This window comes from Cucurbita maxima, unplaced genomic scaffold, assembly GCF_002738345.1.
Source record: "Cucurbita maxima cultivar Rimu unplaced genomic scaffold, Cmax_1.0 Cma_Scf00003, whole genome shotgun sequence".
In the NCBI taxonomy this organism is placed as follows: domain Eukaryota; kingdom Viridiplantae; phylum Streptophyta; class Magnoliopsida; order Cucurbitales; family Cucurbitaceae; genus Cucurbita; species Cucurbita maxima.
Genome location: NW_019272019.1, coordinates 5657224 through 5674055, shown reverse-complemented (window position 1 = coordinate 5674055; position 16832 = coordinate 5657224). Strand labels below are relative to the sequence as shown.

Genomic DNA, 16832 nt, shown 5'->3' with positions numbered 1-16832 from the left:
TTGGAATATTACGGAGAGAAATTTTTATTTGGATTAATAATAAAATTTTTCTCAGAAAAAAATAAAATAAAGGAATACCGCTGATTTTCCCTAAAATTTTAATTTCTACAATTTTACATTTCATTTAATCTTAAATTTTCAAGTATAGTCCCTAAACTTGCAATGTTTGAATTTCTATTGATGTGTTCACTAATTTTAGAAATATAATATTATAAAATTAAACTCTTTAATTTCAATAAAATAAAGTTTTGTACAAATAAGTTTAACCAATGCACAGATGACCCAACGGCGCTACATACGTGGCTGTCCATCTAGGAAGCTACCCTCCACGTGGCCTTGAACCTGGAACGACGTGGCATTAGCAGCCGAAAGCAATTCTCCGACGTGGACTAACGAAGATACTTGGCCCAAAAAGACTAACTTTCGTAATGGGCTTTGAGAATGGATTGGCACAAATGGGCCTGAGGCAGTACCGGCCCATGTTTCGTAGGTTGGTAGCCCACAGAATTCCATTTCCCCCCATAAAACGCTCCCTGTTCTTGGGTTCTCAAAATGTGAACCATTACCAAGAGTCAGTGGTTTCCGTTGATCGCACGAAAACCGGCCATGGATTTGTAAATAGATTGATCAAAAGCTAAGCCGTCACCTTTTTGAACGTAACATAACTGTACAGAAGTGATGAAAACTGAAGCCTTGAGCTATTGGCATGTGTGTCGGAGAAAAACTATGTGCCGATCTGGTTCTGTTGCCTGAGTCTCTGCTTCTTCACCGCCCCAACAATGGGATTTCAATCAAACCTAAGAATGCTTAGCCTCTGGCTTTCGTTTTCGGCTTTTGGTTCATCCCTAAAAGAGGTTAATATCTAAAAATGACCTCGACATGGTGATGGACACGTGTCCACCCTCCTCGATCCTCAAAACCCTCGCGAAAATCCATAAATCTTGTCCTTTCTTTCTTCTTCAGATCTTTATATTCCTTCCTTCGCCTCCATTTCCGCTCTCGCTGCTTTCTGGGTTTTCTACAGACCCTTTTTCGATTTGGGTTTGTGTTTGTTTGGCGCTGGAATCACCTGATCTCCCGTTTCTCCCCTTTGCCTACGCGGGTTGATCGTATTGGATTCTGCCATCTCACAATCCATTTCCATAGAAACGTAAATACTCCACTTATTGCTGTTTTTGTCTCTTGTAGTTCATCTTCTGATCTCCCTTTTTTTGTTTCTATGATGACCCTTTCCATTTGGGTCTTTTCTGTATTTCATTTTTGAAGTTTTGTTTCTGTAAATTACTTCTCTTACACGAGATAGGAGCTTTGATTACATAATTTGGAGAAGGAAGACGGTTCATCTGGTTTCTGGGGTGGTTTGTAAGTAGCGTTAGAACTGGCTAAGATGAGCCTAGATGCCGCTGAGGATGAATCAACCTCTGAAATTCATATTCCAGCAGAGGTTGATTGGGATATGTTAGACAAATCCAAATTCTTTTTTCTGGGTGCTGCTTTATTTTCAGGTGTATCAACCGCCCTTTATCCTATTGTTGTTTTGAAAACTCGACTTCAGGTTTCTTCTACCAAGTTATCCTGCTTTAAAATGTCATATTCTATCATGCGCCATGAAGGCTTAAGAGGATTTTACAGAGGGTTTGGAACCTCTTTAATGGGAACTATCCCAGCTCGAGCCTTTTACATGGCAGCTCTTGAAGTTACCAAGAGTGGTGTTGGAAGTGCAACTATTAGGCTAGGTCTTTCAGACACCACAGCCATGGCTATAGCTAATGCAGCTGCAGGGTTGAGCTCTGCCATGGCTGCTCAATTGGTCTGGACTCCAGTAGATGTTGTAAGCCAACGACTAATGGTTCAGGGAAGCTGCATCAATGCTAAGAACAGTGTTTCTAATCTTAATTCTTGCGTCTATAAAAACGGTATCGACGCGTTTAGAAAGATCATTTATGCTGATGGCTTGCGAGGATTGTATAGGGGATTTGGGATTTCAATATTGACATATGCTCCATCAAATGCAGTTTGGTGGGCTTCTTACTCTGTAGCTCATAGATTCATTTGGAGTGGTCTAAGCTACTACACAAGTAAGAAGGATGAGAGTTGTATAAGTGGCTATGGTTTTAAAGCTGATTCTAAGGCAACAGTGGCAGTTCAGGGGTTGAGTGCAACCTTTGCCAGTGGGGTTTGTGCTATGATAACAATGCCATTGGATACCATCAAGACTAGATTGCAAGTTTTGGATGGAGAAGAAAATGGCCTGAGACGCCCTCTAACGGCGTTGCAGACCATAAGGAACTTGGTGAAGGAAGGCGGTCTGAATGCTTGTTATAGAGGGCTTGGACCGAGGTGGGCTTCGATGGCTATGTCTGCAACCACCATGATCACAACCTATGAGTTTCTCAAACGGCTATCTGCTAAGAACCAAGATCGTTTGAGCTGATCGCTCGAGCGGACGATGACAGATATACAAAGGATACTTTGCAAGTTACATGATTGCCATTTTCTGAGTATAGACTACATGATTGCCATTTTCCCATATTGCTGGGTAGACATGGTTCAAGATCATACTGAATATGGCATGAAAACTTGTAATGTTCATACCTCATCAATAAGGCACTTCATTTTTCCTTTCATTTCTCTTGTACACACGTTTGTGCTAATATAAACTAGTTATCAATGATTTGTATTATATACTTCCAAGAAATATAATCTTCTACTAGGCCTATCTTACCTGCAGACTGTTTCTTTCATCAATGTATTAGCTTCTTTTTCTAAGTTTGTTGTTGGGTGAGGATCTCGAGCATTGATGATTATTGCCTCTTGCTCGTGGTCTACCCCACGGATCGATTCGGGAGGCTTCATTCGCTCTAAGGTTGGTTCCAGGAGTGTTAATGATTATACATTGTTAACTTTTCTCTCTGAAGATCTAACAGGAACTTGGAGAAATTTTCAAATATTTCGAGCCCGGCCGACGCTAAGAGATGTGGAGTTTACAGAATTCAGAAGCTTCTCTGAATTTAACATCTTCTAAAGTGAGAATCCATTGTTGTTTATGTCCTTAAGCTTGGTATTGATCTTCTAAAGTGATTACTTATTTCCTTAATATCTGTCTGTTTGTATAGAGGATTGTGGTGCATACTGCCTTTTGAATTTGATGTTTATTGGACTTTCTCCATGGATATTCTCCTTTCTTGTGTTCCCATTTGGAAACATTTTTGGTAGCATGGTTATGAGAAAGGTTCAGGGTTTATAAGCTTGAAAGAGAAAGTTCGAAGAGAACAATATCTGTTAGCGGTGAGCTTGAGTTGTTACAAATAGTATCAAAGCCAGACACAGGGCGATGTGCCAGAGAGGATGCTGGGCTCCAAGTGAAGTGGATTGTGAGATCCCACACCGAGGAACGAAACATTTCTTATAAGGGTGTGGAAACCTCTTCAAGTACGACAGTATTCGTATCCCAAGGTCACTGTTATACTCATTCAAATCCTAATTTTTACATGATCTTGATGTTTCCCACGACAGGTTTCGCCGGGGAAGAAGTAATGACTGGAGGGTCTCACAGTAGAACTCCGATAATCCACGTCAGCAGCGGTAGCTTCACCAGAAATGGAAGAAGGGTGTGGAACAGAGATTGTCGTCGGTGAATAGAGGGTAGTTCCGATGGAATTTCCATAACGGGAACTCGCCGGGATTCTGAGTGAAGGGATATAATTGTTAAAGCGCGGGAAGTAGTTTATTGCAGTTGGCGCCGGCGGGCGGTTGGGTTTTTCGAAAGAAGTTAGCACCAAAATTGACTTATTATTTTTTTAATAAAAAAAACTATTAATTAAAAATTAAAAATTTATCATATTCACTAGACAGTTTTCAGAATGTTTATTTTATTGCATTTAGTAAAAGTAATTAAATAATTTTTTTTTTTACCAATTTTAAAAAGCAATTTTGATTATTCCACTCTTTATAAAAAAGCACTTTTACGTAAAACTACGGAGAAATTATCCACTGGTTCCATCTCAAAACGACGTGGTAGCGAAACTTGGTAGAGCTGATCATTCAAACGTCGTCGTTTGATCTGGAGATGAAAGCGGCCATTTCTTCGTTGATTAGCTTCAGAAATTTCGATCTCCACGAACCTTCCCTCTCCCGCTCTATTTTCCGGCAGCTCTCTCTTCTTCTACCGTCTCAGTTCCCGGTCATATCCACCGACGCCAAGGTCTACGGCGCCAATTTTACCAATCTGCACCAGAAGTTCCGTTTCCACTCTATCAAGACCTCGCCGATTATGGCCTCATCCTTCAATCCCGAGCGAGCTACATCTCCGCCTGCAGTTCCGCCGCCGGTACCTCCAGTCACCAAGGTCAGTTTGTCTACTTTACTCATTCTCACCTCGGTTTTGTTTCGTTAATTAATGCGATAGTGGTATATCTTGCTTTTATCTTGCTTTTTTCGACGTAGTTTAAAATCGGGCTATGTCAATTGATGGCGACGCCTGATAAGCAAAGGAATATTGAACATGCTCGTAAGGCCATTGAGGAGGCTGTGGGAAAGGGCGCCAAGCTTGTTGTCTTGCCGGTGAGTTCTTAAGTTTGAAAGTTATTGTTAGTTTGGTGTATTTTAAGCTTTCCTGGTGGTATTTCGTGTTTTAGGCCTTCCGTTCTGCTCGTGACTTGTTTTCCCCGCATATTTCTGTGACAGGAAATATGGAATGTTCCTTATTCACCGGATAGCGTATCACTTTATGCCGAGGACATTGAAGCCGGTGGTGAGGCCTCCCCTTCAACAGCAATGTTATCTGAAGTTTCTCGTCGTTTAAAAGTCACAATAGTCGGCGGCTCAATTGTAGAGCGCTCGGGGGATAAAATATATAATACTTGTTGTGTTTTTGGCACTGACGGAAACATGAAAGCTAAACACAGGAAGGTAAAAAAATGATATTAATGCATGGTTTTTTAATCTTTTGATGTTACTGGCATTCAATGAGGCACTAAAGATATTTCCTGATTTGCTTGTGGATGACGGGAGGCCTCGATGGTTCTATTTGGTTATTTGGTGTAAAATTTTCAATCTGTTCCTCATAGTTTCACTTATTTGATGTTCACGTGTCCTTCAGTATGATATCTTGTGTTATCCATATGCTGATTCCTCGTATTCTAACTCAATAATTCTTAAAGGAGTAAATAATTTATGATCTTCACTTTTAGGGTATTCCTCAGTTTGTCTTCTGATACATTTTTCTGTTTTAGTTTTTATTTTGTTGTTAGGAGATGGATTTGGTAATTCAATGCTTCAAGTGTTTTAAAGGAGAAGATGTTAATGTTGTTTAGACAATCTAACTTATCTAGAGGATGTTTCTTTGTTGGTAGTTCATCACTCACAAGTTTATTGTGACATTTTCAACTACAGATACATCTTTTTGATATTGATATCCCTGGAAAAATCACTTTTATCGAGTCCAAGGCTGTCGCAGCAGGTCAAACACCTACTGTTGTGGACACAGGTCGGTATGTGTTTTTTTTTTTTTACTTTTCATGGAGGTCTGTAACTGTCATGTGATTACAATAAACCTAACTAAAATTACATTTCATACTCCTAGTGACTATTATGTTTTCGGAAATTAACTATTTGCTGGTTCATGCAGAAGTTGGACGTATTGGTATTGGAATCTGTTATGACATTCGTTTTCCAGAACTAGCCATGATATATGCTGCAAGAGGTTTGTCCTTTTTTTGCTATTTCTTGTCCAAAATTTCTAGTCTCCTATGACATCTTGTCATGTCTTTCTAATACTGAAAATTACCGTCATTAGTACTCTAGGTTATTACATTTAATGAATAATCATTTACAGTATGCCAATAGTAGTGACCTCCCTCTTACATAATATATTCCTTGTGACATGATTAATCGTATACAGTAAATGGTGTATTCTGCTGTAATATTCGTTCCTTTAAGCTCAAGTTTCCATCTATAATATTGTCAGTTATTGATTATGGGGATTTAACTTTTTCAGTATTTATGTCAGTCATCTCTTATGTTGGTCAGAACAGAGATAAATTGTGTGTGTATTTGGCTTGATAAATATGATCTAATAAAAGATGTATCTTTGACGTGTAAATCTGATTGTATTCTTTAACTCGTCTGGCATCTCATAGATTGTTGTGGTGGCCATACAAAATCAATCGTGTTAATTTTATGTGGACTATCAGGGCAATTTTTGGTGCTGACACTAACAAATTGTTAACATCAGGTGCTCACTTGATTTGCTGTCCTGGGGCATTTAACATGACCACTGGACCATTGCACTGGGAGTTATTGCAGCGCGCAAGGTATAAGCTTCTATATTAATTTCTGCCTTTATGGTTTGTTGCTAATGGTAGTTTACATGTCTTGATGTTGTGTACATGCTAAATAGTATAAAGATGGTTTTGATCTCCAAGATGGGTGAGTTTTAGTTGATACTCTGTACATGATGCCTCAAAAGGCAGATCTAGATTCTTTCTGGGATATATTACTACAACTACCAACATTTGTGAGTACATAGTATGTTGGGACCTGATATACTGGGCCATCTACTGATAAGGGTCCTCTTTTATCTAGCAAAGCCTTTCCTTTGAGTGCCCCTTCCCTCCCCTGGGCAGCCAGGTCTTCAGAAAACCATTGTCGGCTTTTAAGAAAAGGGGGAAAAGGAAAATTTAACTTTCATTATATTGTGACAACCCCGTGGTCTGCTGTTTGTCCATTCAATAATCTGATTCTTTTGGTCCATTTTCTTTTAGATAAAATTGTATTGGATCTACTTAATTTTGGAAGAGTTGAAATTGTATACTATATTGTAGCTTATTGACATACTTGATTGTTTTAACTGATGTTTGTGCTTTGATGTTTTTTGCAGGGCTGTAGATAATCTGGTATTCTACGAGTGATATCAATATGCCATGATTGTTTGTGTAGCTGAATCCATAATACTTCATAGTTTACAAGAATAAGAATAAAAATGCTGCATAGCTCTTTTTATCTTTGTGGGGGGGGGGGGGGGGGGGGGGGGGGGGGGGGGGGGGGGGTTAAACGGTAAAAAAATCCCGTGCTCTAGACAATGTGTTGATGCTGGATATTTGCATATCTTGTTAATGTATGTAAAAATTTTTTAGTCTTCTCTTGGTTCATGAATTTCATTTGAATTCTTCNAAAAAAAAAAAAAAGAAGAATAAGGGCAGTCCCAAACCACAACCTACAAATAGTTAATAAAATAACTCTGCTTGATAAATGGTTGCATATAACGTCATTGAGTGTAGCATAGTTTCCAGAAACTTAAGGAAGAATCTTTCCATCTCGTCTGTGAACAGAACAATCTTAAATGACATTTTTACATTGATACTTTTTTGTTGTTCAGTTGTATGTGGCAACATGTTCACGTGCTCGAGGTGTTGATGATAGTTATGTAGCTTGGGGCCACTCAACCCTTGTTGGGCCGGTAAGTCGATGCTGTAGTCCAGCTTTGTTATTCACTTATATCATGCAACTTAAGCCATTATATTTTTGAGTTTCGAAAGTCTACATCTCAACTCTAGTCGTGGTATAATGCATATTGCAGTTTGGGGAAGTGTTGGCTACAACTGAACATGATGAAGCAATAATCATATCTGAGATTGATTATTCGCTTATTGAGCTTCGAAGGTGATCTGTCTTTTAGACGTTTTAAGAAGTGTTTTTCATTCATTTATTCAACTCTCTCTCATTATGCTAAAACCCTTCAGGACTAACCTACCACTTCTGAAGCAAAAACGTGGGGATCTTTACCAGTTGGTAGATGTTCAGAGGCTGAAATCCGAATGAAAGGTGCAAGGACTGCTTTGAACACTCTTTTGCTTAAAATTTTACGGATTAGAATACACTTTCTGCTACTGCACAATTCCTACTTGTTTCGAAATACTTCCACTACAGACTACGACTGTAGGTGCTGTACTGCTGCGGATTTGTGTGAACAGGCACCGCCCTCTTAAATTTCCATTGTGCTGATGAGTAACGCTTATGTTTTATATAACTCATTAAGGTTCAGAAGTTGGCAATGGCATAAAAATTAATAAAGGCTTATGTAGGACCAATATTACCCTCCGTTCTAAATGCAAAATGGGGTTGAAAAGGAAAAAACAATTTTATCCTGACCGTGACAGCTTTGCCCGTCATTCGTCAAGCCTCAACTGAGAGAAAGAAAAAGAAGACATGAGCCAAATGCGCTCTAGTCCATAGTCTTTATTTCTTTGGCTTTTGTTGGGACTAGAGCCTTTCTTTGGACGCTGTCTCCGATCCCAACCCTTTCTTGGGATCTCCACCATCTCCCACCCCTTTTAAACCGAACTATGGCACCCTTTTTTCCCTTTTTCTTTTTCTTTCTTTCGTTCTCTTTCTTTTTTAAATCTTAGCTCTCATCCCAATCCGTACTTTAGAATACTTGTATTTGATCCCTGATTTGTTACTTTCTCAGAGAAAGAAAAAAGGAAAATCATCCCACATAGATAAAATGTCGGACCACGTTGTAGAGCCACCAAGAAGTTCTTTTAATCATTTGGGTGGAGGAAGGGGGCAGGTTCTAACCCTAGATTCTAGAGTGAACAGAGAGTAAATGGATCACATGCCTACCAAAACTCCATGGTCCCACTACACGGTGCCTCAATAAGCGTAACCATGTTAGATCAACTGCAGTATTGATCATTTGGTTCAATAACGTTTTTTGTCTTGCAGGATACCTTTTTAACTCTGAATTTTTATGATTACCTTGAAGGCCAGGGTTTAAATGACAGACAATTCCTTGGGTTGAATTGAATGCAAAGGGAGAAACTTGACTAAAGTGATGTTGAATCTAACAAATAACAGCTAATGCAGGTGCTCATCGATTCCTTCAATTTGATTAATATGAACTCTGATTATCTTTGTCTGTTGAGACTAATCTCTGTTTCAACATATCAACAAAAAGACTTTGCAATCCTAGGGTGGCCCACTAAAGCGTATGGAAACCCAAAGGGAATGAGCATCATGGCCCTTGGAATTTAGTATTCACCTGGTTGTTTTCTAAACCTTTATTCCTTGTTTTGTTTTCACTTTTATAATTATCTTATGTCATGTTTGATTTCATTTGATATTTTGTTTTTGAAAATGGTGCTTCTTTTCTCCCCATTTCTTTACCATTGTTTTCATCTTTCTCAAGAAACCCTTGATTTTTTGGTCAAATTTCAAGGAAAAAAAACAAGTTTCTAAAAACTACTTTTCTTTTGTTTTCAAAACTTAGTTTAGATTTTTTCAAATTTTTCTAAAAAGCAACAACAAAACAAAGAAATTCATGAATGAGAATAGTGTTTATACACAATTTTAAATAAAAAAAAATTAAATCAAATGTTTAACAAATGGGTTATAAGTATTTCATTTTACTTTTTTTTCCTGTAAAGTTTGTTTATTATATTTTATAGATAGTTTTTAAGGAGAGTAGATGAGACTTTTGAAGAATGCAGGGTTGAGATCAAAACTAAGTTCCTACGGAAAACTCAATAACAGAATAACAAAGTTTAATTTAAAACTTAATTTTTTCAACGTTTTTGCACCCCGAAAGGGAGAAAAATACAATAAAAATATATTTCTATGACTATAAGGTTTGTTTTGCTGGAATCTTAAGGTTTGTTTTGCTGGAATGTAAGATGTCTGGCAGTCAAGGATTTTTACACTCCCACTCTAATGTCATCAAGGTCTTGTCTTTTCCTTATCTTTCGTTTTTTTTTTTTCCCTCTCTTCTCTTTTGAGTTGACCTTATGATGTTTTGGTTGACATCTAATTTGATTAAATTGTACTTTGATGTAGTTCAAACCATTTCCTTATGGTTTGAATGGCATAAAAGTACAATGTAATCAATCTATGAGGAAATGTTAATACTTTATTTTAAAAATACTTACTTGAAGTCCCTTAGTATATAAATAAAAATTGTTAATAACATTTTTCAAAAGTTCCTCCAAAATTTTAAAAGTTTCACTAATATCCTTACCTCTTAATAAAAAATAATAATTCTTACGAGAAGAAACTATTTATTTACACTTTCTAGGTCCCTTTTCTCTTCCATTTACTCTCTTTTATTTACTTCATTTCACACTTTCTTAATCTCCTTTCAATTTTCAATCTCTAAAACTTTTCTATTCTTTTTTTTCTCTCCACTCTTCTTAAATATCCTGACTTCAATTAAATAGCAGTCTTCACTTTGTTTAGGCAGGCTGAATCATAAATATAATAATTTTTTATAGTTAGAGAACAACTTTTATATACAACTTCACATAGATATTCTCATTTATCTTGATTTTTCTAATTTTTACACTAATTTTCTCAGCAACCAAACCAAACCCAAAAACTTAGAATGTAAATTATAAAATTCCACAAAACCAAAATCTCCTCTCCAAAATTGGTAAAATAGAAAAGCCAACAAAGAAATATCCTTGTGTTATGAGAAACCTTTTTATTCGGTCACAACAAATAGATTAATTTAAAATGCAAAATGAATTAATAAAGTGTTCATTGTTACGTATTTGGTAACACATGTTTTCTTTTTCTTTTTCACTGATTGTTCTCAAAATTAGTACTTACAGTTCAATGTCTCTTTATATATTAAGCTCAAACAATGCATTAGCTCACACTCAACTACGTATGTTAAACTTTGTTAAAATACTCAAGTCCTAAGAGCCCTATCTCTATTCCTCTCGCTATAGCCTATGTACCTTGATTGAAGGGGATAGTTTTAGATATTGGAGAATGGAAGAAAGGGAGTAAGAAGGTGTTGAAGAAGAGAGGGAACATAGGAAGTGTTTCATAAATCGAATTAGATGGGAGAGAAAAATTGGAAGAAGAGAAGAAGGTGATGAGATGGGATAAAATGTTTTTGTTCGAATATTTTTTAATTTTTTAAAAGGTTAAAAGTAATACATGAACATTAAGAACTCAGCTGAAGTTGTGGGTCTCACATTTGCGACCTCTGTAGCATTATCATTCAATTTGGGGCAAGGGACCTGCTGGGTGTCTGCAGGACAATATATTATTTGGTCTCTTTTAACCCATATTTGGTAGCCCTCCCCCTTCACAGGCAAGGACTGCCATTAATTGCACATGTCCTCTCCTATGTTCATTTCTCTCTTATGTTAAAACATTTCTTTTGGGATTATTGTTTAGCTTTCTGTCTGAAACAGCATCCACATTTGCCATTTCCCCTTTTACTTTCAGCAACCAAAAATGGCCATTAGAAACAAACCCAATCTAGAACTGAAGCGGGGAGACCCGTTGATGGTGCAGCTTTCTTTCTGTGCTGCCCCTCTTTTCTTTTTCTTCTTGTCTTCAGATGATTTAACATTTTGCAAACAGATATGGAAATCATGTGCCTTTGGCAAGGATTATGGGGACACCCATCCTTCCCCACTTGTGTGGTGGGTTTTGTTTTGTGTTTTTTGCAGTTTGGGGTCTGAACTTCCTTTAATTTAATCTAATGACCCTGAATTTCCTTCCTTTTCAGCTGTGCTTAATCATAGATGCTTACTTTCCTCAATGCAATAAGGGCTTACATTACAATTACCTTCCTACTTTACCTTTTTGGACCATTGGGGTTGGGACTCATTAGTATAGTCTGTATTCACATTTCTGGCTTCTTTAGTAACAGTTTTGCTTACTCATTCCCTTACTTTAGTAAACTATAGCTTTTACAGCCTTTTTTGTTTAACCCTATGTCTTTATATTCTGAAATGTTTTCCTTTGGTCCCTCTAGTTTATTAAAAGCTAATTTTATTCTTGTTTTTGTCCTTGAATTTTGATTAGGTTGTATTTAACGTAAATGTCACGTTACATTAGCTACAAATACATTTTGTTTAACATTTTACGGAGATCCAAATGAAATGGGAATAGAAGCTGAAAGTGACAAGCGAAGGCAAGAACTTTTCTTTTCCTAAAATTCGTATCAACAAAAGTTTCAAAATATATATCGAAGAGAATGTAGATTGAAATGAATAAAGTTATTAGTAAATAACAAAAGCTAGAAACAAAATTCCACTTTTATATTTATGGAAAATGTGAATGGTACAGGGAAAATGCAAAAGAACAAGGTGGCTTGGTTTGATGGTGAAGTTGACATCTTCGAGCTTCCTTTCTCAAATTTTCATTTGAGGTCAGAGGTACAAATCTCTACTTGTTATTAAGGTTTAGTGGCGACTTAACAAATTTCCTTGTTAGGATTCAATGTGTTTGGTTAACTAATTTTAGTTTTTATTTGTTGAGTATTCTACATATCTTCGAGGGAGTGTTAACTACTAACAATTTAGGACGAGTTCAGGCTAGAGTGAAGTATGCAGCTCTCCTATCTCATTGTAGCTTGCTATCATTAGAAATGTCGATGTTATTATCATTGTTATTTTAGGCTAACAACACTTGAGAATAAACAAATTTTATTATCTGACCTCTTCGAGTGGTGAAATACACATTAACTTGATGAACTAATGATTATTAGGCCATGTACGAACAAAGATATCTTTCAATTACTAAGAATTTATGTTTAAATAATTGTATACTGAGTTTCTTCTTATTTGTTACAACTATCTTAGGTTTATTTTAAATTATATTTTAGTGTCTACCATAAGAATATCATATCACAAATCGATTATTAGAATGGAAACATGTTTCTTTTAAAAAATAATAAAAAAAAAAATTAGTTGAGTTCACTTATTTATTAAATTAAAGGGATTAAAATTTCAATTTTAGCCTCCCATTACAATTAAAAGGGATTAAATAAATAAATAAATAATTCACACGTTATTACAGCGATCAAAAGCCTGATCAACGCGTCAGAAAATGGAAATCGTAAGGGGAATAAAGCGTTATAGTTGTGTATAAAAGGGAAGGGGCAAAATGGAGAATTTTATAATGCCACGTCAGAGAATTGAGAAATTGAAAAATTAAAAGTACCCGCGTGGGGATCCTATAAAGCCTCTCTTTCCTGTTCTATCTTCCACCTTCAGCTCTGCCTTCGAAGCGTGCTCTCTTCCTTCTCATTAGCTCCCTTCCCTTTCTCCTCTCACTACTTTCTCTCTCTAGAATCTAAAATTAAAGAACCGCCACAATCAATTGCTTGTTAATCTACGTTGCTTTTCTGTTCATCTTCGATTCAGCAAACTTCCAGAGAATTTTGAGGGAGAGTGGAAAAGTAGTATTGATCCAATTACGTGTAATTGGTTTTCTTTTCCAACAGTTTCTGTCACCTTCCATGGCAGCTTTTGGACCTCCAGAAGGAGACAAGAAAGAGTTGAAACACGGCTCCGAACCCTACTTCTTGTGTGCTATACTGTGACGGAGTATTCCGCCATTGTCGTTTTCTCTCTTTCCTTTCATCATCGTTTTGTTTCTCATTCTTGATTGGATTTTCATTTTCATTATCATTATAATTTTTCTTTCCTGCTGTTTCTTTCGAATCATGAGCGGGCAGGAAGTTAGGGTGAGAGGTGAGAGATTTAGGGATGGAGGAGGTATTGTACAGTCCTTCTCTTCGAGTTTGCTTGATGAAATCTACCGTTCCATTGACGATGGAGGGGATAAGAGAAGTGGAGAATTGAAGTTTTACAGACAGAAGGTGTTGAAGAAACAAGGTAAAATGATCGGGAAAGCGCAGAGTGATGTTGAAGATGAGGAGATCGCGAGTCTGCATCGTGCTTTGCTAATAGAGAGATGGATCGAGAAGAAGGTTGCTGAAAAAGTGAGCGCTCAAAGGAGACGTTCTCTGACGGAAGCTGAGATAAAATTTCAGTTGTACCAGCAGGATCGGGAAGAGGACGTTCTGTTCTTCAGTTCAACTTCGAGCTCTTCCGATTCGAGTTTCGGCGGATTTTCATCTTCGGATACTGAATCAATGTACGGTTCGAAATCCTTGACGCCGTCTTGTTTCGCAAAGTTCAGACCGAAGCCAGTTCGGACCAGCGTCTCCGCTCCACCGCCGGAGAAGACGGAGGAAAAGCAAAGACAGAGCAGAGAGAAGCCACCGTCTAAACAGATCAATCAATTCGTGGAAAACAATGAAAAATCTCGAGGTTTCGACGAGAGCGCTATGATTAAGTCGAAATCGAGGGCGTTGAAGATTTACAGTAATTTAAAGAAGGTGAAGCAACCGATTTCACCAGGAGGACGCCTCTCAAGTTTTCTCAATTCAATCTTCACCGCAGGAACTCCGAAGAAGACAGGAAACTCCGTTACGTCAACCAGAGCCTCTGAAGATCATAACTCAGAAAGAAAGTCAAAATCCGGCCAAACTTCGACTTGCTCTTCGGCTGCATCGTTTTCAAGATCATGTTTGAGCAAAAATTCGCCATGCTCTAGCGAAAAATTGCGCAATGCCGACACGAGAACGGTTCGATTTTATCCGGTGAGTACAATCGTAGACGAATACAGTAGACCTTGCGGACACAAATCCTTGTGCGAAGAAGAGCCTAAATTCGAAGTCAAGAACAAGGCCGAGGCCGCAGAATCAACAGCAGCAGTCAGGAAAATTGTAACAGATTACCAGCAAATCAGGAAGAAGAACGATTTCCTGATTAGAAAATTCCACCATCCTGACAATGATCTCTACGAAGAAGAAGAAGAAGAAGAAGAAGACGATACAGCAAGTTGTTCGAGTTCAGATCTGTTTGAACTAGATCACCTGACGGTAATGAGCGGCGATCGGTACCGGGAAGAGCTTCCGGTGTACGAAACAACCACTCGCGTGGATACGAATCGGGCCATCCGCCATTGCAAATTAGGTTAGTTCCATTTGTAATAGGTAATATAATTCAGCCATAAATTTTGTTATAGTAATGCGTTTGTTCTTTGATTGAGGAATCTTTTTCGTTCAGGATTAAATTAAGTGTGGAAAGGGTAATTTTGATCATACTCGGTTGAGGGATTTGGGCAATGGATTGGAAATGTAGAAAGAAAAGGAAAGAGGAAAGCGTGGATGGAAACGTTAATTGTAAAAGAAAGAAGTCTTCACAGTTTGATTTTGATGGATATAAAAATAAAAATAAAAAAATAAAAAAAAAATAAAAAGGAAAAGAAAGATTCTGAGAGACAAAGAAAGAGAATGTGATGGTTAAGGCAAAGGCAAATCTTCATCCCCATGGGAACAGAGAAAGTGAATTTATTTTATTTTTTTATGGTGTTTAAATTTTGTCTTCAATTTCTAATGTGTTGGCCCCTTCTGCTTCTTCCTTCCCCTTCCCAATCAAACATCTTCCCTTTCTTTTCCCTTTTTCTTTTTCCTTTTTCCCCCAAAAAATAAAACATACCAATATTACCCTCTCTTCTAAACAAATATATTTAATTTTACACACCAAACCTATTTATTTTATATTAAAGTATACCAAATATTCCTATGGTAGGGTACAAACCCCTTATTATTATTATTATTATTATTTATTTTTAATTTTAATATCTAAACTTTAAAACTTTTTATATTAAATTATTTAATTATAATTAAATATTTTATCTAATCCTTTTATTAACCGTATTAATCTAAATTTAGTAAATGGTGATTAGCATTACAACATTAGTTTATTTTTATTATATTAATTGAATAATAATAATATAAATATTTTTTTATTTTTATATTTAAAACAACTCTGTCTAAATGGGGACGGGACGATGCTTACAATAAAATTATGAAAGTTGAGCAATGGGAATAATTTTTTTCTTTTTTCTTTTTTCTTTTTTTATAATAACATATTCCAACAAATATTTTATTCATATTTTTTTTTTATTCAATTTATGGAAAAAAAAAAAAAGCAGGTAGTATTTATTAATTAATTTATTTTTGGAGCATCTAACTAAAAACAGCCAAAAAGAGGGTAGAAAAAATAAATAAAGAGAAAAAAAAAAGACTATATTCCACGTAGGATGCGGTGGATTCTAAGTTTGTTCAAGTCATACATCTACCTAATTACGAATTTCACAAACGTGTAGGATATTATAAAATAAAATAAAATAAAATAAAATAAAATAAAATAATCAAACAAATTTCAAACCCCACTCCCCCATTAATTCATAATAATTATTTAAGCGATTCCATTATATTTATTTTATTTAAATAACACAACAACTTTTACCAACTTTATTTTTTATATTTTACTTCAAGCGACCGTTTAATTAATTATGTTAAATTATTAGTTTAGTAAAATTCGTATTTATTTTCAAAATTATTAATCTGTGAATAATAAATTTATGAGGTATGGACTACAATTTTTAGAAATAATTTAAGAAAATAATTTATTTTTTAGGTATTTTTTAGGTGTTTTAATAGGCATAACCTAATAATATTCACAACAAATCTAAAATCATAGACATCAGATTCCTTCATATCATTATTCATTTTTCAACCCCACAATTTCAAATTTTATGCATATCTTAATGTTAAATATAACGGGCCATATCCATAATTCATATCAAGATTTAAAATCTAAATTTGGTATCTAATGGTCCTGACATTCGTCTGACATGATCACATTACTTGTTTATCGCTTCTAATAAGAGTAAAAACTATCTTAGGTTAAATGTAACGACCTTGAAATTTATTGCCTTTTAACCAAAATTATATTTTAAATGTTTTAAATATTTATATTTATTGTAAAATTCAACAATTTAACATAAAATTATTTAAAATAGTCGCGCTAATTTTCTTCTCTTATAAAAATAATAATAACAAAATGAGAAACATTTTTTTTTTTTAAATATCTCTTTTCTATGACAAATTGTCAAATAAAAATAAAAATAAAAACTCCCAAAAGAATTAGAACTATAATATAATACATCAGATA

The 16832-nt window shown here is 35.9% G+C and overlaps 3 protein-coding genes and 1 long non-coding RNA gene across 7 annotated transcripts; all 4 read left to right on the top strand.

Moving 5' to 3' along the window:
• Nucleotides 1-224: 224 nt before the first annotated feature.
• Nucleotides 225-3175, top strand: LOC111477308. The gene is made up of 2 exons (XR_002717247.1): nucleotides 225-1150; nucleotides 2771-3175. It is a non-coding gene; the product is annotated as an uncharacterized LOC111477308 (long non-coding RNA).
• On the top strand, nucleotides 1144-2719 carry LOC111477246 (solute carrier family 25 member 44-like). The gene has a single exon (XM_023121297.1). It carries the CDS (start codon nucleotides 1388-1390, stop codon nucleotides 2432-2434), a length of 1047 nt encoding a protein of 348 aa, XP_022977065.1. The 5' UTR covers nucleotides 1144-1387; the 3' UTR covers nucleotides 2435-2719.
• An 814-nt stretch (nucleotides 3176-3989) lies between the features above and the next one.
• Nucleotides 3990-11928, top strand: LOC111477238 (omega-amidase, chloroplastic-like). Of its 4 annotated transcripts, XR_002717235.1 has the most exons (13): nucleotides 3990-4348; nucleotides 4447-4563; nucleotides 4687-4911; nucleotides 5395-5488; nucleotides 5630-5704; nucleotides 6236-6314; nucleotides 6881-6896; nucleotides 7379-7459; nucleotides 7580-7662; nucleotides 7743-7824; nucleotides 8768-8868; nucleotides 8960-9046; nucleotides 11821-11928. XR_002717235.1 is itself a non-coding variant. In XM_023121286.1 (11 exons), the coding sequence occupies exons 1-10, from the start codon at nucleotides 4070-4072 to the stop codon at nucleotides 7819-7821; spliced, it is 1128 nt and encodes a 375-aa protein (XP_022977054.1). In that variant the 5' UTR covers nucleotides 3990-4069; the 3' UTR covers nucleotides 7822-7824; nucleotides 8728-8746. The 4 variants fall into 4 exon arrangements, 3 of the variants coding, with proteins under 3 accessions (XP_022977054.1, XP_022977056.1, XP_022977053.1); XM_023121286.1 differs by lacking the exons at nucleotides 8768-8868; nucleotides 8960-9046; nucleotides 11821-11928 and adding an exon at nucleotides 8728-8746; XM_023121285.1 differs by lacking the exons at nucleotides 8768-8868; nucleotides 8960-9046; nucleotides 11821-11928 and having other exon boundaries at nucleotides 3991-4348; nucleotides 7743-8095.
• A 160-nt stretch (nucleotides 11929-12088) lies between these two features.
• Nucleotides 12089-15177, top strand: LOC111477221 (protein BIG GRAIN 1-like B). Its single transcript, XM_023121261.1, has 2 exons — nucleotides 12089-12173; nucleotides 13244-15177. Exon 2 carries the CDS (start codon nucleotides 13466-13468, stop codon nucleotides 14786-14788), a length of 1323 nt encoding a protein of 440 aa, XP_022977029.1. The 5' UTR covers nucleotides 12089-12173; nucleotides 13244-13465; the 3' UTR covers nucleotides 14789-15177.
• Nucleotides 15178-16832: the final 1655 nt, after the last annotated feature.